At 27.0% G+C, this 16701-nt stretch overlaps 2 protein-coding genes across 8 annotated transcripts; both read left to right on the top strand.

Moving 5' to 3' along the window:
- Positions 1 to 1149: 1149 nt before the first annotated feature.
- On the top strand, positions 1150 to 4149 carry LOC114131894 (zinc finger Ran-binding domain-containing protein 2-like). The gene is made up of 3 exons (XM_027997222.2): positions 1150 to 1358; positions 1548 to 2393; positions 2737 to 4149. Exon 2 carries the CDS (start codon positions 1683 to 1685, stop codon positions 2373 to 2375), a length of 693 nt encoding a protein of 230 aa, XP_027853023.1. The 5' UTR covers positions 1150 to 1358; positions 1548 to 1682; the 3' UTR covers positions 2376 to 2393; positions 2737 to 4149.
- An 860-nt stretch (positions 4150 to 5009) lies between these two features.
- On the top strand, positions 5010 to 16528 carry LOC114131895 (ninjurin-A-like). 7 transcript variants are annotated; one of them, XM_027997224.2, is made up of 6 exons: positions 5089 to 5533; positions 5643 to 5719; positions 9751 to 9983; positions 10084 to 10222; positions 14691 to 14867; positions 15156 to 16528. In XM_027997224.2, exons 4-6 carry the CDS (start codon positions 10193 to 10195, stop codon positions 15381 to 15383), a joined length of 435 nt encoding a protein of 144 aa, XP_027853025.1. In that variant the 5' UTR covers positions 5089 to 5533; positions 5643 to 5719; positions 9751 to 9983; positions 10084 to 10192; the 3' UTR covers positions 15384 to 16528. The 7 variants fall into 7 exon arrangements, with proteins under 7 accessions (XP_050058496.1, XP_027853024.1, XP_027853030.1 ...); XM_027997225.2 differs by lacking the exon at positions 5643 to 5719; XM_027997227.2 differs by lacking the exons at positions 5089 to 5533; positions 5643 to 5719 and adding an exon at positions 9465 to 9580.
- The last annotated feature ends 173 nt before the right edge of the window (positions 16529 to 16701 follow it).

The following is a 16701-nucleotide window of genomic DNA, read 5'->3' as shown; positions in this document are numbered from 1 at the left end:
TAAAATATGATAACAATTGTTTTATTACATCAACCATTCTCCCATACCTAATTCTTTCTTTAAGTATTACATTTTCCAGTATTTTTTTTAAATATTCTGATAAAACTTTTAATTATATCTAAGACCATATTTTCAAATATTTGGATTATTTTTACGATTAACTCTTAAGTTGAGGCTATGTCAATGTGTGTTTTTTAAATGGGAATCACCCTTCAACCCTTAACACTTTTCTCATTAAAATCATCAGAACATGTTGATCAAATGATTTTTTTAATTAATATTTTCAATTTTTATTTGTCTAAAAAAAATTCGAACTAGTAATTTCTGAGTTACTTAACTATGTATTAAGAGTAAAAGGTCTATGTCCATGGTGATTTAAAAATTGAAGTCATTAAAATGAACATGTTAACATTATATGATTTGTAAAAATATCGAGTATATAAATACTTGTAAATACTTGATACAATGTTACATCTGTTTTATAGTTTTGTACTTTTGTGTAATTAATAATTATATAACTATTTTTAATTACCTATTATCTATGAGTTTATTCATATTGATAAGTAGTCAAGTAATAAGTAAAGTCACGGTTTAGATACATAAAAGTTATCAAAAAAATTATATAAATAAATAAATAATTTACAATAAAAAAGATTGTTTTTTTTTTTTTTGAAAAATTTGTAGGTGATCATTGTATAGCAATATTGTTCTATGCCAGCAAGTAGCAAGTTGTTACTAGCAACTAGTAAGCTTCTGCTGTTTTTTTTTTAGAAAACAACGGTAAAAATTAAAGTAATCGTCAACTTGAAATCCGAAACTAGGATAACTCGTTAATTCGACGATATGTCTGTAAGGACTTAATGTCTAAAGATTATAATTTATAGTTTGAGACTATGAAATATGAAAGAATTTCAAATAGACACATAGGTAATAACTAATATTGTTCTGTGGTAATATATTTGTATATACTATGTATTAACTATTGTCTATTAAGTATTCATTAGTTAATTACTATAAAGAAAATATGATTTTGAAAAAATACTTATCAATTATCAAATCCGTCGTAATGTGGTCACACTGTCCGGCTGTTATCGCAATACTTGTCCCCTCCCACTCGAATGTATAAGTATATACCCGGAACGTCAGAACTTTGGTGCACTACCGAGTACCGACTTTATAGTCACTGATTTTTTTTTTCATATTTGTAAAATTGTCTAATGTTTACCATAAGAGTATGATACTTTAGGTCTTAAGAATTAAGAGCGATTATATTGTAATGTTACTGTTCAACAAAATAATACGTCAACATCGTAGCCATTTGATTGATTTAAAATCATCCTCTGTATGTTTGTATTAATGTACGTAACTGAAATTTAATTATATTATTTTAATTTGTACGCGAGCACTTAATGTTCATAACTACAACCCATTATTACATAATATACTTTGTTAATGTTCCGTCTGTATGAGAATTTATAGTATAAATTTTGTGTAATTTATGAATATATGTGTATATTTACTCAAGATCTTGTTTTCGACAATAATAGGTAGGTATGCTCAAGAAATAATTCCGGCGATTTTTATACTTCCATAATTACTATGATGTGCAGCAGCAACAACAGCAGCTAATATTTATTGGTAACGGCTAATTTGTAACATTTTGTGAAGACAGATTAATTCAAATGTCTAGTGATAATATGTCCTCGAATACAGAAGATTTGCCATTGGATGCTGGTAAAGCATTTCGCATGAGTGACGGTGATTGGATCTGTCCAAACGCTCAGTGTGCAAACATAAACTTTGCTCGTCGCACACATTGTAACCGATGTAATAAGGAACGTGAAGATTTACCAATCAAGAAAAAAGCTGGTGCTGAAATTGGTAAAGCAGCTGCTGAAAAGAGTAAAGGTCTGTTTTCTGCTGATGACTGGCAATGTAGTAAGTGTGGCAATGTGAATTGGGCACGTCGATCTCAATGTAATATGTGCAATGCGCCTAAATTTGCTGACCCAGAGGAACGTACTGGTTATGGAGGTGGTTATAATGATAGAGGCGTTGTTGAATATGTCAAACGAGAAGATTCGGATGACGAATATGACGAGTTTGGACGTAAGAAAAAAAAACAAAAACGAGGTAGTGGTTCTATAAGTGAAGATTCCAATAGTCAAAATGGCAGAGAAGATAATAATGATAGAGGAAAAAATAAAACATGGTCAAATGCTATTATTGAAAATGATGATGATGATGAAGACGACGATGACGATGATGATGATGATGAAGATGGAGATCTTTCAAAGTATGATTTGTCTGAATGGGATGACTTAGCAGCCCAAGCCAAAAGAGATAGATCAAGATCAAGATCACCATTAAAATAATTATGATTTAAATATTTTGTAAGTATCAATAATATTTTTTTTTTTAATTTAACATTGGTATATGAAAAACCATCATATTTTTCTAATAAAATATTATATTATATGACGTTATGCATCTGAAACTTATAATAAACATAATATTGTTTATAAATATAAAACAATTTAAATAATCAAACTTGCAAATTGAAAATATTAATAACTTAATAATATTACACAACTCTCCTTGATACCACCAAGAACCCAGTACAAAATAAATTGTTTCAAATCTCAGTTTTAAGTTTTTGTAAGGTTTATAGGTGCTTTTGAAATTGTGTATTGATTCAGCTTTTGTTATAATATTATGTTATTTTTTGATTTACAGTTAAAGTTATGGCTATTTACAACGTTGTTGACCAGTCTACAATCAATATTTTCCAATAAATCAACTATATCACAAACTAATTTAGTAATTAGATCATATGTATTTCTGATATTTTATTTATTTTGATCACTATCAATTTATATTTTAACCGTTACATGTTTTTATTTTACTTATATTAATTAATGTAATGTAAGCATAAAAAACCAAAATACTAAAGTTATGTCATTAAAATAAGTTGTACAGCTTTTTTTCATTTTAAATATTTCCAATTTACCTTGTTTTGGGATATATTAGTAATAATATATTTTCTTTGTTTCACAAAATTAAAAAACTTTTATCTTAATACTTTCACCAATTTTTGACTAATTAAAATTTGTGTTAATCTGTTGCAGTCAGTATTAATATTTCTATCCAGTTAAATAATATAACATGTAATATTGTATTAACTTAGTACAAATACGTTGAATTCTATTTAATTAAAGCATTGACTTCCAAGAATTAATTTGTTATTAAAATATTTACATAAACTTTACACTTTTGATTGCTGACTACCTTTATTTTGTGAGTTAATTATCAAGCATTGATTATTAATTATTTCGTTTAATTATTGGAAATAGACTTAAGTTGAAGTATCAATAATATAATATGTACCAATTTGAATAATATTTTTGTATTTTTATTGGAATTATTTTTTTTTCATAATTGTAATTTTTAAATATGATTACATTATTACTTGCAAGTATTTTTACAATTAAAACTTAAAATTTAAAATTTTTAGATTAAATTGACTGAAATAATAATAATACTTTCATATTAGTTAAATATGTCTTAAATTGTATAATCTTGATATTACTCATACAGTATAAAATTTAAACCATCAACATTTTTAATACAAAATTATTATCTGTGTACAAAAAATTGTCATAAATAATATAACTTATTGCATTTTTATGATCATAATTCAAATTTTTTGCATCATAAATTATTATAAAATGATATAACTGTAAATGTTAATAAAAAAATTCAATATTATTATATTAATTTTTTTTTAAGACTTGTCCCTTGGCTAGTTTTTTTTATAAATTTATAATCATAAAAATGTATAGTATGTGCATTTTTATGTTCAAGAATCTTTAATTTATTTCACATAAATTTATCAATTTTATTATATTTTAATACTTATCATTCATTTTGTCTTTGTAAGTATGGGTGTCTAGATTTTTTTTTTTTACATTATCTAGATGTATTTATATTACCTACCAGATAAAACTAATCTTGGAATTGAAAACAAAGTTACCTATGTGATTTTAATTCTGGACAGGTAGATTAAAAATTACCCAATTAATAACACATACCTTAATCATGTAAGCAATCTATTTTTTACATGAAATAAAATATAAAATGAGATATTAATTATCATTATAAATATTAGTTTATTATGTTCAAACAAAAATGTTAATTGATTAAGGTTAATTATCTACAATCTTCTTTAATTTTCACTATCTTCAATATCTTCTACAGCTATTATCTTGGATTAATAATGGTTAGGTATTATTGGTACATAAACATCTACATACCAATAACCAAAAAACTATTTATGGGGATTTTGATTTATACACAAACAGTTTTGTAAAAAAAAGCCTCTGGTTGATAATTTATTTAAGAAAAATTGGAAATTACCTATAGTTCTCATTTGCAAAAAAATACTGATTTGTCATAATCTTAACACAGGAATACAGGATACTTAAATGGCAGAAAAAATGTAGTCTCTAGGTATAGGTATACTTAAAAATTTCAAAAGTTACAGTTAAACTAATGCATCACTAACACTAAAGGAGATGTGATGTGTGGGAGTGTTCACATTTGGTAATTCATGTTATATTATAATAATACTATATATCTGTAAGTTAACCTACTTATTCGCAATTTAAGTGATAACAAATAATACATTGCTGAATGAAATAGGTATGCAATTATTAAATAATGTAATATTATGTTATATGCATAATATTATGTGCACAGACATGTCTGTTATTTAATTATTTATACCTATCATCTATTATTGACTACCTATTGTACACAAATCAAACAAATAAACGCCCCTGCCGACTGCCGTGACTTATTTATATTATTATGTTATACTCATATTTTTATATATTATTCTATATGACAGTACATGACGTGCTATGCACTATCGGCAAGTAAAATTACTAGAATAAATGTATAGTATAATATAAATATACGTTACCTTAAAACATTTACCTACATATTACATTAACTGTATCGATTAAACACCGAGTGTGCGTTTAAAAATAATGACAAAATAAAATTTTCAGGTACCTGTAAAACGTTATATGGGCACGACTGTGCGTCGCGTTTTAATACTAACATTTGCCACACTCGATTCTATCGTTCGGTGGCCTAACTAGTAGGCAGAACCTATACGCCGATCGTGCAAGGGCGTGGGCGCCACACCAGCTACAGTGATTTTATTATATTATAAGATCCGCGAGTCACAACCCATTTTATTTATTCGTTTTCCAATATTGATATTGATAAACACTAGTTTTGTACAAGTGTAAAGTTAGACCGATTATTAATTAACCGTGTTCACATATCTATCCGTGTACCACATGATGAAATTAAATAAATTTAAATTACACTTATATATTTAAATTATTCAAAATATAAGTACCTATATTACGAGTTACGACCCCCGACCAGCTAGCGTCCGAAAACTATGGTGATAACTTCGGATGTGTCGCCTGCAGTGGATCTGAAGGAACAACAGCAACTGGTTAGTGTCTTTATGTCTATATATATATATATTTACAGATTGAGTATTATTATGTATAGCAATAAAATAGATACCTACGTCGAACATAATATTATTATTAAAATTGTAGATTTTTGGGAGAACACTCCGTGTTTCCGTTCCCAATGCTCATGTCGATATTATACAAAGCGTCCATGATTCCTTAGGGTACGTATGAGCGAGATGCCATTTTTAATTTTTGATACACGCTTAAATATTATTAGCTATGATAATAAAAACTATAATAAGCGATGTGATCGGTTACTCGTAATTTTTTTTCTAACAATATAAATATAAAAAAAAATTAGCTTGGTCATAAAAATATAAATTTAAATTGTAATTAGGTGTAAGGTATATTGAAACGTTAATCTTATTAAAATTAATTTATATTTTCGAGTCTAGCACTTCGCAATATAATACATCAGTGGCTATTGTTTAGGATTTATTTGAGGGGGGGGAGATATGACTAAAATAGTCTTTTTCCCTCCACTCGAAATACATAAAGATACCATCAATTTATTGTAACTTCATACTTATTACCTATAATATAGGGCTCGAATTTTAAAGCATAATAATGAATAATATTAATAATATAATAATAAAAAAAATCACATGATTGTTTTAAAAATTCAAAAAAGAAGCATATTTATTTTATTTTTTAAAAAAGCACGACTAAAAATTAACATGAACTAGTTATAAAAATGAATAAAAAAATTTGAAATATTAATTTTTAATTTAAAGAATAATTATTTAGTATTTACCACATTGTATTCCTTAGATTTTCAGTAGTGAAACTGGCTCTATTGTCCGGCAGAATATTTGTATACATAGAAAAAGAACTCTCTACATCCACTGGAGTGATCGGTGCATAATTCATACCATTATACCAAAGGTTGAAATTATAACATTAAATTATAAATTTTGAAACGATCGATATGGAGGTTGTAGGCATACTGACCATATGTATAGGTACTGCAGGCTATAGTATTATGTAAATCGACAATCTATACGTTTAATACATTTATAATAAACAAGCTGATAACGAAAACAATAATAATCTAATATAAGCATTTCGTCCGCATTCTGGGTTTAACATTTCTTATTAGGTAATTCATTTGTTTTTATTACAATAGCATAATAATAAATAAACGTATAAAAAATCCACAACTGGAATAATTTTAAAAAAGCAAAAAAGAATTGGTTTATTTGGAATCAAGAATGACGTGAAACGAATTTATGTATAAAAATGATATCTATATCTCATGTATAAAAAAAAAAATGCATATTCTTTAAAATTCGAGTACTAATTATATAACATGGTCATAGTAGGTGCATAAACCTTATAATTATAACTATTTATAAGTTTATAACATATAACATATAAAATAATGAATCATTTATTTATTTATTTATTTATCATTTACAAGAAAAACTGTAACCTTCTAGGTTTTTTAGCCATTTTGTCAATAATTTCTTTAACATTTAATCTTATGTTATTATGAATGTAAAGCTTTGTAAGCCCATTCAATCTGCTTAATCTGGACTAAAATTAAAATAATACTCAAAATTTAAACAATTAATAAATACAACAAATATGAATTCATTAGTGAATACTGAATAGGGAATATTGAATATCTACCTCTTTCATAGAATTTCTTAAATATGTTTTTAATATTTTCATATAGGCAACAAGTTAACGCAGTGACATAAACTAAAAAAAAGGTCGAGGCGGAGATAATATATCTTCTTCATCTCCTCGCGTTAATATGCCACTGTAATATATTTAATACATATATTATGATGATTTACAATCCCATATAAAATATAAATAATTCAATAAAACATGAATGAGCATATACTTTTTAAGCAACTCGATTGAACATTTTATGGGACTTATCTGTATTAACTTCGTCGAAATTTTGTCTCAACTACCTATTGTATTTAAGTCAAATTGGAAATTTGGAAATAGATAACATATTAATTATATCAATTTAATTTATTATTACTATCAACAATTTTCACTTAGAATAGTGTGAGTAGTGTGACCAGAAGTCCTAATTTTAACGGAACAGTCCATATTTAAAAAAAAAAGTATTCCATTATAAATATATTGTGTTCAAGCCGGGACAGTAAAATATACCGATTTTTACTCAACGTCCATCATTTTATTCAATATTTAATATTCATTTTTATGAATTGTATAGGTATTAATTTTTAAAATTATAATTATGCACCTAGTTTTTTTTTTAAATATTATAAATTGTTATTTTAAATGGGAAAATCTAAACGGTCATGTATATTTTACAATAAACAAGCAAAAAAATAAAAATAAAAATAAAAAACACTATTATAGATGTAAGCTGTCAAAAATGTCACTATATCTAGATACCTATTTAGTATAGCCAGTATAGGTCCTATACTATAGATATCTTCTATAGGCTGCTTCTATTATATAAGTAGGTATATAATAAGTCAATGATCTAATTTTTTAAAAATACAATGCCTTTATCTAATGATTTATATATGTAACTACAGCTGAAGGTTCATACTTCATACTACCGATGGAAATCATAGTTTCGTTCCATAGATTGTGTATCCAAGTATCCAACCTTGTACGAGTATAGGTACATCAACGTTTATAAAACAATCCTTTACAGAAAAATTTCATTGCTCGAAGATTAAGAGTTCAGCTTATAATTATGTAATAAGAATGGAAATATCTACTTTATAGTTTATTGTCTAAAAAATCGTAGGTATCAGCAACTAATACACAAATATACATTATCTAACGTCACGCCCTGCGTACCGCAACGTCCTTTAGATATTGTAGCGCAAAGAATTTCGATTTCACAACTATTTATATACAGGGTGTCTTTTGTTTATTTATGACCACCAGATACCGACAAATTATGTCTCTATGATAGCTAAAAACGAATTGTTTGAGATCAGGTTTTTTTAATTTCCTAACATCAAAACTATTTAATGAATATTCATTTTAAGTTTTAACCAATATCCCACTGCTGCAGTCGTTAATGCACTTAATACTTAAATAGTAAATACTTTATCTTAGTTGTTAACACGTGACACCGCGAAAGCACAACATTACAATTTTAATAGGTATTTACAAATAGACTAATATGTTTTTAATTCTTAACTAAATAAACCTATTTTTATAATGAAATACTTATTTATTAAATTGTTTATCAATTATTGTGGACTTTAAGTCTAAAAACCAAACTTAAAATATATCTATACTCATGGACTATGATTTAAAAAATAACTAAAAAAAGAGAAAAATATATTCATTCAAAAAAAAAAAATATATAATATAATTTAAAATACCGTTTGTTATATTATTTAATATTTCACAATTTTCATTACATGCCTTCATGTTCGACGCCTATTAATTGCGGTCTGTGAAGTAGAAACAATGTTGTAAAAATAATTGTAAAAATATTATTGAAAACTATGTAATAAGCTCCTTTAAACATGGGCTGAGTAATTACTGGTCGATGATGTAATTATTGCAGTAGTTTAATAGTAAATAAAAATATAATTTCAAAAACTGAAACCGAAATCGTTTAAATAATATTAGTCAAAACAATAATCAATATAAGTATAATAAACGTATTTTGTGAAAAAAAAAACATAATTTTAATCAGTCATAAAAATACATCAATTTGGACAAACCATAATATCTAACACCCGGCGAGACACCCTGTACACAATACATATCTATAGGCTATTTTATAATAATACATTAATATCTATCTATCTATATACCTATATATAATAATACGGTGTACACTAGTCGGTGACGATTGGACACGCCAACCGTATAACGACGTCAAAGCGTAACTCTCGGGAAATCGCGTTTTCCACGAGTACCTATATATCTATAACCAGTACAACCACATGGCTAATAGTAGTAAATGGATCCAATGAATTTACGTATAGGTAGGTAGGTATATCCGGTATATGCAACACGATTAACTGCTGCAGTCTTTCAAATTTCGCGTTAAAAAATCGGTGAGCTAGATCACGTAACATAACTGCTAAATTATAATAAAATTAATATTCGTTGTCGTGAAATTTCTACCGACATTGTGAATTTAGACGCTGCTGAAATGCAATCATAAACTAATAAATAATCTACAACGATATTACACGCGTACTCACAATGATTCGTATTCTTTTAGGGAAATTCGTCTACAGCTACAGTACGGCGCGTGGAAAATCGAGTCGTTGCGGTGCGCTCGCAGTTCCTACCTTCGACCTTCCTGTAACTACAATAATATAATAATATAACATAGATCTGTTCGTTAGCGTACATCGGATTTGGGGCGCAACAGTCTTCCGTCGAAAAGCGTGCACGCGCGTCGCGTCGTTCCTCTGTACAATATTTCCATTTACTGGGCACATACATACATAGGTATATCAATATTATATTATTTATAATTATCTGCAGGTCTAATTTAACATCGTAATACATCAGTTGAAGTCTATATAATATTATATTATCTACATTTAAGGCGGTGCACATCATATCGAGATCGATCATTATACAACTAAACGGGCACGCAATAAGTATATTTATACTACAGCCATCGCGCCAGTTCCTATAATATAATATACATAAAAATGTCAGTTGGCGACTTGAATTTTACGACGGTAAGCACATCTACCTATATAAATATTTTTTTTTTACACGATTAGTATTACTATTACATTAGTTAAGTCTTATAGGTAACTGTCATTTTTAAGTCATACGCGTCGACAAATGACATTGTATTACATATTTGTTAATGAGATAGTATTAGCATTTATAATAGAAAAGTCTATTCTATATCGACGCGCGCTGCAATGGTGGCTGTTAGATTTAGTTACAGTAGTTAGACGAACCTCCAGTTCTGGGTCAAATTAATTTAATTTATGGCCTAGTTCAAATTCTTCGGTAGGTACGGTATAGAAATTTTATAAAAAATTTTCAACTTAAATTGCCTAAGAACATCATTTGTTAATATTATAATAATTATAATAATTATATTATTATTCACGTGTAAGATGTAATGTACTAAAATGTTTATGTCATTCCTCGCTGTTATAAAGAACAATTTAAACGAACTGATTAAATGATTAAATATCTCTTATATCTATACCGACTACCAGTTGATTTATAATATATATTATGATGATTGATTAAATAATATACAATAGCTACGATTATAAAGTTCTTTATAATCGTGACTATAACAAGTACAACATAACTTTAAAAAATAACTTCTTAAAATTAAAGATATACGTCCATATAGGTCGTTATAATCATGGGTCATAAAACAAATTGACCAGAGGACAATGTAACAATACAATACGAAAATGACATATGACTAAAATTCGTAAAAATTAAAAATATAATAATAGCTTGTCAAAATCATTTACTATAATTGCTATAATAGGTACCTATGAATATAATAAATAAAATTTAAAAAATGTTATTATAGAATATAAACTATACTCATAGACCATAGAAGTGGTTACAAACGTCAAACAGTATATTATATTATTTATATTAACGTTATTGAAAATACGCGTACAATCGATTTATTTTTTACTTATTAATAGGAAGATATTTCTAATCGTCCATGACTTTAATCGAAAAGTGTGTAACAAATAACAATAATTGAATATTTGAATTGAAGGGCAATAGAAAACAATCACTACCTATATAGTCTTTGTTAACTCTAAACAATATATGCATAGTCGGAGAGTCGGAAGTATAGAATAACTTTGGTACTCATTAGTCACTACACGTCTAAACTTGTGTTTATATAAATTCGTTTGGTTCCTATGCAACGGCCACCCCTCAGGCTACCGCCTGCATGGTTGAGTATTATAATGAATATGATCAGCAATAAATAATAATCTATTATAATTGTAAGTCAAGGAATATAATATCTTTGTGTTTGCATGAGGAATTGCGTGCCTATCTAGTATATAATATAAATATATAATATAATATTTAATTTGTTGTAAGTCTATTATATAGGTACCTAAGTAAGTACAATAAAATCGACAACAAATCTAGAACGAGAAAATAAAAAATTGTTTTATTTTGGTCGATGACCTTAGGAATATAAGTTAGCTGTACAAAATATAAATATACGATAGGTATTGATATAAATTAATAATACCAAAACTATTCTACTACATATGGACATTTATATGTAACTATCACAAATTTAATTGTGAATAAGTTAAATTTTAGTGTTTAATATATTTTAATATTTATTTATAAGTATCTACTTATTCATATTTTAAATTAGATAAATATTAATTTGTCTATAAGGCACAGAAAAAAATGTGCAGCAACCAGATAAATCCATTTTAAAATAGGTAATAATTACACCATAATTACATCACATGAATGTCGGAGGAAAATTGCTGACTGATATTTGAATCAGTACCTATAATCTAAAATATAATTGGAAAATATATAATTTTTACTGTAGTTGCTAACAACATAATATTATTAATATTAATATAAGTTTACAAAATTCACCTAAAAATAACTTAATCTATAAAAAAACACTAAATTAATTTGCCAATTTTAGAATTATTTAAGTATTTGCAGGTTGATAATAATATTTTTTTTTTTTTTTAATTTGTCACAAATAAAAGTTATAAAATATTATTTTGCAGCTACAGAGATCGCATTATAGTCATTATACGCTGCCTTTTAAAAGTCAATGTGAAAATTGCTTAATTTATATTATTAATTATTATCAGTAGGTACTTAGGCTTTAATAAATATATTTTGTAATGTTTTAAAAACTGCTACTAACCGACATGTTGATGTAACTATGCAAGTGCGTTTGTTACTATTAAAATCAAAACTCCACAAGAACATGAAATTTTAATAAGTGTGAATAATAGTGTAAAGCTGAACAAAAATAGGTAATTCGGAATATAATATGAAAAAATTCTCTCTCTGAAAACATGTTCTGCGTTACTTATAAGTAGAAATTCCAAATTTATTTTTATAATTTTATATGTAATTATTAAAACATGTTTATCAATTTATCATCAGTATAGGGTTCGGATTGTAAAGTATAATAAGCAACTAAAAAAGCACACAATTGTTTTAAAAAAGCAAACAAGAAGTACCTACATTTATTTTTTAAAAAAGCTAAAAAAACATGACCAAAAATTAACACGAACTAGTTATAGAAATGAATAAAAAAAATTTAAAAATTAATTTAAATTAAAAAAGAATTAACTAGGTACCGTGTATTTCTCTAGATTTGAAATAGTGAAACTGACTCTTTTTTTCCGACAGAATATTTAACATTTAACATAGAAAACGAATCTCTCGTACATTGAAATGATCGGATGTATACTAGAAAGAGGTTTCAAATTATAACAATACAAAGTCTTAAATTTATAGTATAAATATGTAATGTTAGGCGGCTATATAATACGTAGATTGACAATCTATTCGTTTAATATACATTTAATAAACAATAAGCCGATAACGAAAACAATAATTTCTAATTCAATATAACCACTTAGTCCGCATTCTGGATTTTTACGTTTCTTATTAAATTAATTTTCTATTATTGCTATAACAGTATTAAGCATATTATAAGATTTTTTAAATATGTATTATTAATAAACATTTAAAAAAATTACTGCTGAAATAACCAAAAAATGCAAAAGTAAATTGGTTTATCTATTTAGAATCGCAAGAATGACGCAAAACGTATTTATGTGTAAAACTTAGATTTCTATAATTCTATCTCATATACAAAAAAGAAGCATATACTAAAATCCGAGCCCTAATTATCACTAAAAATGTAAAACTAACTAACTTTGTAATATCAATATTATTAATTATTATGAACATTTATTAACACATTAAGCTTTCTCTAAAAAAATTCGGTAAGTTTGGTAAATATTTTTACGGGATTCATATTTCATAGTTCATACACACAGTTTTAGAAATAACTTTATATCGTATGGTTATTATTATTATTACCTATTATGGTTTTCAGTATTTATTTTTTTTTGAATTTTGTAATTTTCGCTATATTAGTTTATTTATTGGTATGATCTATTTCGGCACTAGACACGATTGACATTGATAGACAAGATTGCTTCTTAATACTTCTTTAACTAATTGTTCGGTTGTCAAAGGTGTTTACAATGGGAGTTTGATATATATTTTTTTAATTTGATTTGATTTATTTATAATTATTAACTACCTAATACATTAGCAACATATTTTATTTGTATACCCAGATTTAAAGTTGAAAATTATCCTAATTTAAAATTATCTATAAGGCTGTAAGCCTCTAACTGAGGGAAAGGGAAAAAGTAAAGGTTCAAACAATTTTAAATGTACGCAATAAGCGAGTTGTTATACATCGGGAAAGTCGATGTTGACAAGTGTTGTCGAATTTAATATAATTGACTAATAATTGCAACCTTATGTGATTATACGTACCTACTACATATAGGTTAATATATAATATACTACTTATTATAATTGTAAGCCAAGTAAATAGTAATACGCATGAATTAAGTCATTATAAAAATATACATACATAAGTTATAAGATCTTTAGATTATACTAATTATAATCAATAATCATAATATAATAATGCTTATATAGGTGTTTATACCTATCTACAAACACTATAATATTTCTTTAAATATGAAATGCGTGTAGTAATTGTATTAAACGTCTGAAAAACACAAACTTAATAAGTACCGTTTTTTTAAATTTAATTAGTACCTATCTATATACAAATCACTTAAAACTCACTCATGAGACAGAATGTACAAACGACTTATTCTGTATTCATATTATAATATAGCACCAATTTTTCTCTCATTAATAATTACATTTTCATTAACAATTGTTAATATTTTTCAATAAGGAAAAGTGAATGGGAGATTTACAATTTGATAAACTATCCTTTGGGTATAATTTTCAGCCAATTTAAAATATATACATAGGTACTTACGTCTTAATTTAAAATAATACATACCAATAGTTTCAGAAAAATATATGAACATTATAAATAATATAAACCTATATATATATATATATATGATGGATTTCCTTTTTTTTTTACAGGCAAAGCCGTTAGACGTCAACAGGTATGCGACCAAAAAGACCATTGCTCAGGGGATGTTGGATATTGCTTTGTTGACGGCCAACGCAAACCAATTGAAATACATTCTCCAAGTGGGCGAAAAACACGAATTTTACAAACCTCTGTTGGTATTGATTGCTACATCTATATTTTTACAAGTGAGTTAGCGCACCTATATAATATATAACATGATATTATTATAGAAAGTAATATAAACGCTCGTTAGACCTGACCTAACTTATAATAAAAAATATATACAATTTACATTAATGCTTGAAGTTTTTTGACGCGCAAAAACAAATTAACTTTAATTTTTAACAGAATAATCTTAAAATCAAAAATAAATTCCAAGTATAGGTAGCTACATATATAATGTATATGCTATATTATATCATTTTGACCACCATTGACATTATTGGTGCTGAAATACTACACGTACTATATAGGTGTTCATGGGAATGATATTTCTATCACTAAACCTGCTTCGGGACTGTCGTTTTCATTTGATCGAGTATAAGACGTCATCGCTGTTCATCAACCAAGTGCCGGTCGTGTGTACGTTTATGGTGTTCACAATCAACATAATAATAGGAGCTTTCGATTCCGGACTAGCCAGCATCGTACCTACATCAACATTCAACGCTCCGGCCGTCCCGCCCATCAATTCCAATTGACAAATTATGTATACACACCTACCGATTATAAAAAATAACAATCAACGTACCTACACCAATACAGACTATTATATTACTGCGGTTGAACTATATATGTAGTTAACTACCAAACGTTATTATAATTTAATGTAATTAAATATACGCACACAACTCGTTGTGCAAAAAAAAACATAACTCGATTACGCAATTATATTTTGACAAGGTACCCGTGACAAAAACCCCTCGAATTAAAACGCATTTGCGTACACATTTTCCTTTTTACTATAACGAGCCAATAGGACTGCCTGCTTCAAACAGACGTGATTAAAAACATAAGTCTATAATGATTTACGTGTAACACACTAGGTATAGTCACCACTATATTGAACCATACTACTGAAACTGTACTTATAAGTACCTATAAGTAGGTACGGAAAATCCAAAATGATAAAATTTACGCAAATGATTGTTTGATATATTTAATGTATAGGATTATATTGATAGACAGGTATCAAATAGTAGCCGGGAGGAAGTAATGCGAAAGCAGTCCCCTCCCGGTCGTCGATTCAACCAGCAAAAAAAAAAAAAGGTATCAAATAGTTAATAATTTTTATATACTGCAATCTGTGACGATATTTACGTATGTGTCATTGTACGCAAACGAGTTGCAGGGAAAGGAATTAAGGGTAGATCACTGGTCGATATAGGTATACGTCATGTTTAACGTCGACATGAGATACTGTATAATATATGAGTATTACTTATTAGAATTTAGGGAGCATATAAATACAGATCGAAAAATAACCAGGCTATATGATATAGTATACTATGTGTTCTGTTCTAAATATAGGTGCTCGTTGGTGGGATATTCTTGGTTGTTGGAGGGCTGGACATAAAGAAAGAAAAAGACCAACGAAAGTGTTTGATTTTAAACGACGTTTCCGTCATCATGGTTTTCCTGATAACTACGATCAATGTAACCATATCAGGTTTTGGATTTGACGTTAGTTCTTCGCCTACTAATACAAATTTGAAAAAACAGACATAACAAAAATCAGTTGTACCTCATTCACTTTTTCACCTTCCAAATTTTAAGTAAAATATCTATTAATACTTATAATATCATTGTACGTTTAAAAAATACAACATATTTTGATGTAAATAAATCATTGGTTTTCTTTTCATCCTTGATACCAATATAATTTATAAATAAATAGATATATTTAAAATGTAGGTATATTTAAGTTTTTTTATTATTGTGGCCAAGTACCTATTTAAAAGGGAGTAGTTTGAGTGCCGGAAAATGACCCTTATATTGTATAACCATTAACCAAGTGCA

The sequence above is a fragment of the Aphis gossypii genome, chromosome 1, assembly GCF_020184175.1.
Source record: "Aphis gossypii isolate Hap1 chromosome 1, ASM2018417v2, whole genome shotgun sequence".
Classification (NCBI taxonomy): domain Eukaryota; kingdom Metazoa; phylum Arthropoda; class Insecta; order Hemiptera; family Aphididae; genus Aphis; species Aphis gossypii.
The sequence above is the reverse complement of the archived record's forward strand: the minus strand, read 5'-3'. Positions and strand labels throughout refer to the sequence as shown.

Bases quoted from the DNA above. Each gene is read 5' to 3' on its own strand.
- LOC114131894 (XM_027997222.2), top strand. From the start codon at position 1,683: ATGTCTAGTGATAATATGTCCTCGAATACAGAAGATTTGCCATTGGAT.
- LOC114131895 (XM_027997223.2), top strand. From the start codon at position 5,477: ATGGTGATAACTTCGGATGTGTCGCCTGCAGTGGATCTGAAGGAACAA. The intron at 5,534-14,690 runs GTTAGTGTCTTT...TTTTTTTTACAG, and splicing joins TGAAGGAACAACAGCAACTG to GCAAAGCCGTTAGACGTCAA. The intron at 14,868-15,155 runs GTGAGTTAGCGC...CGTACTATATAG, and splicing joins CTACATCTATATTTTTACAA to GTGTTCATGGGAATGATATT.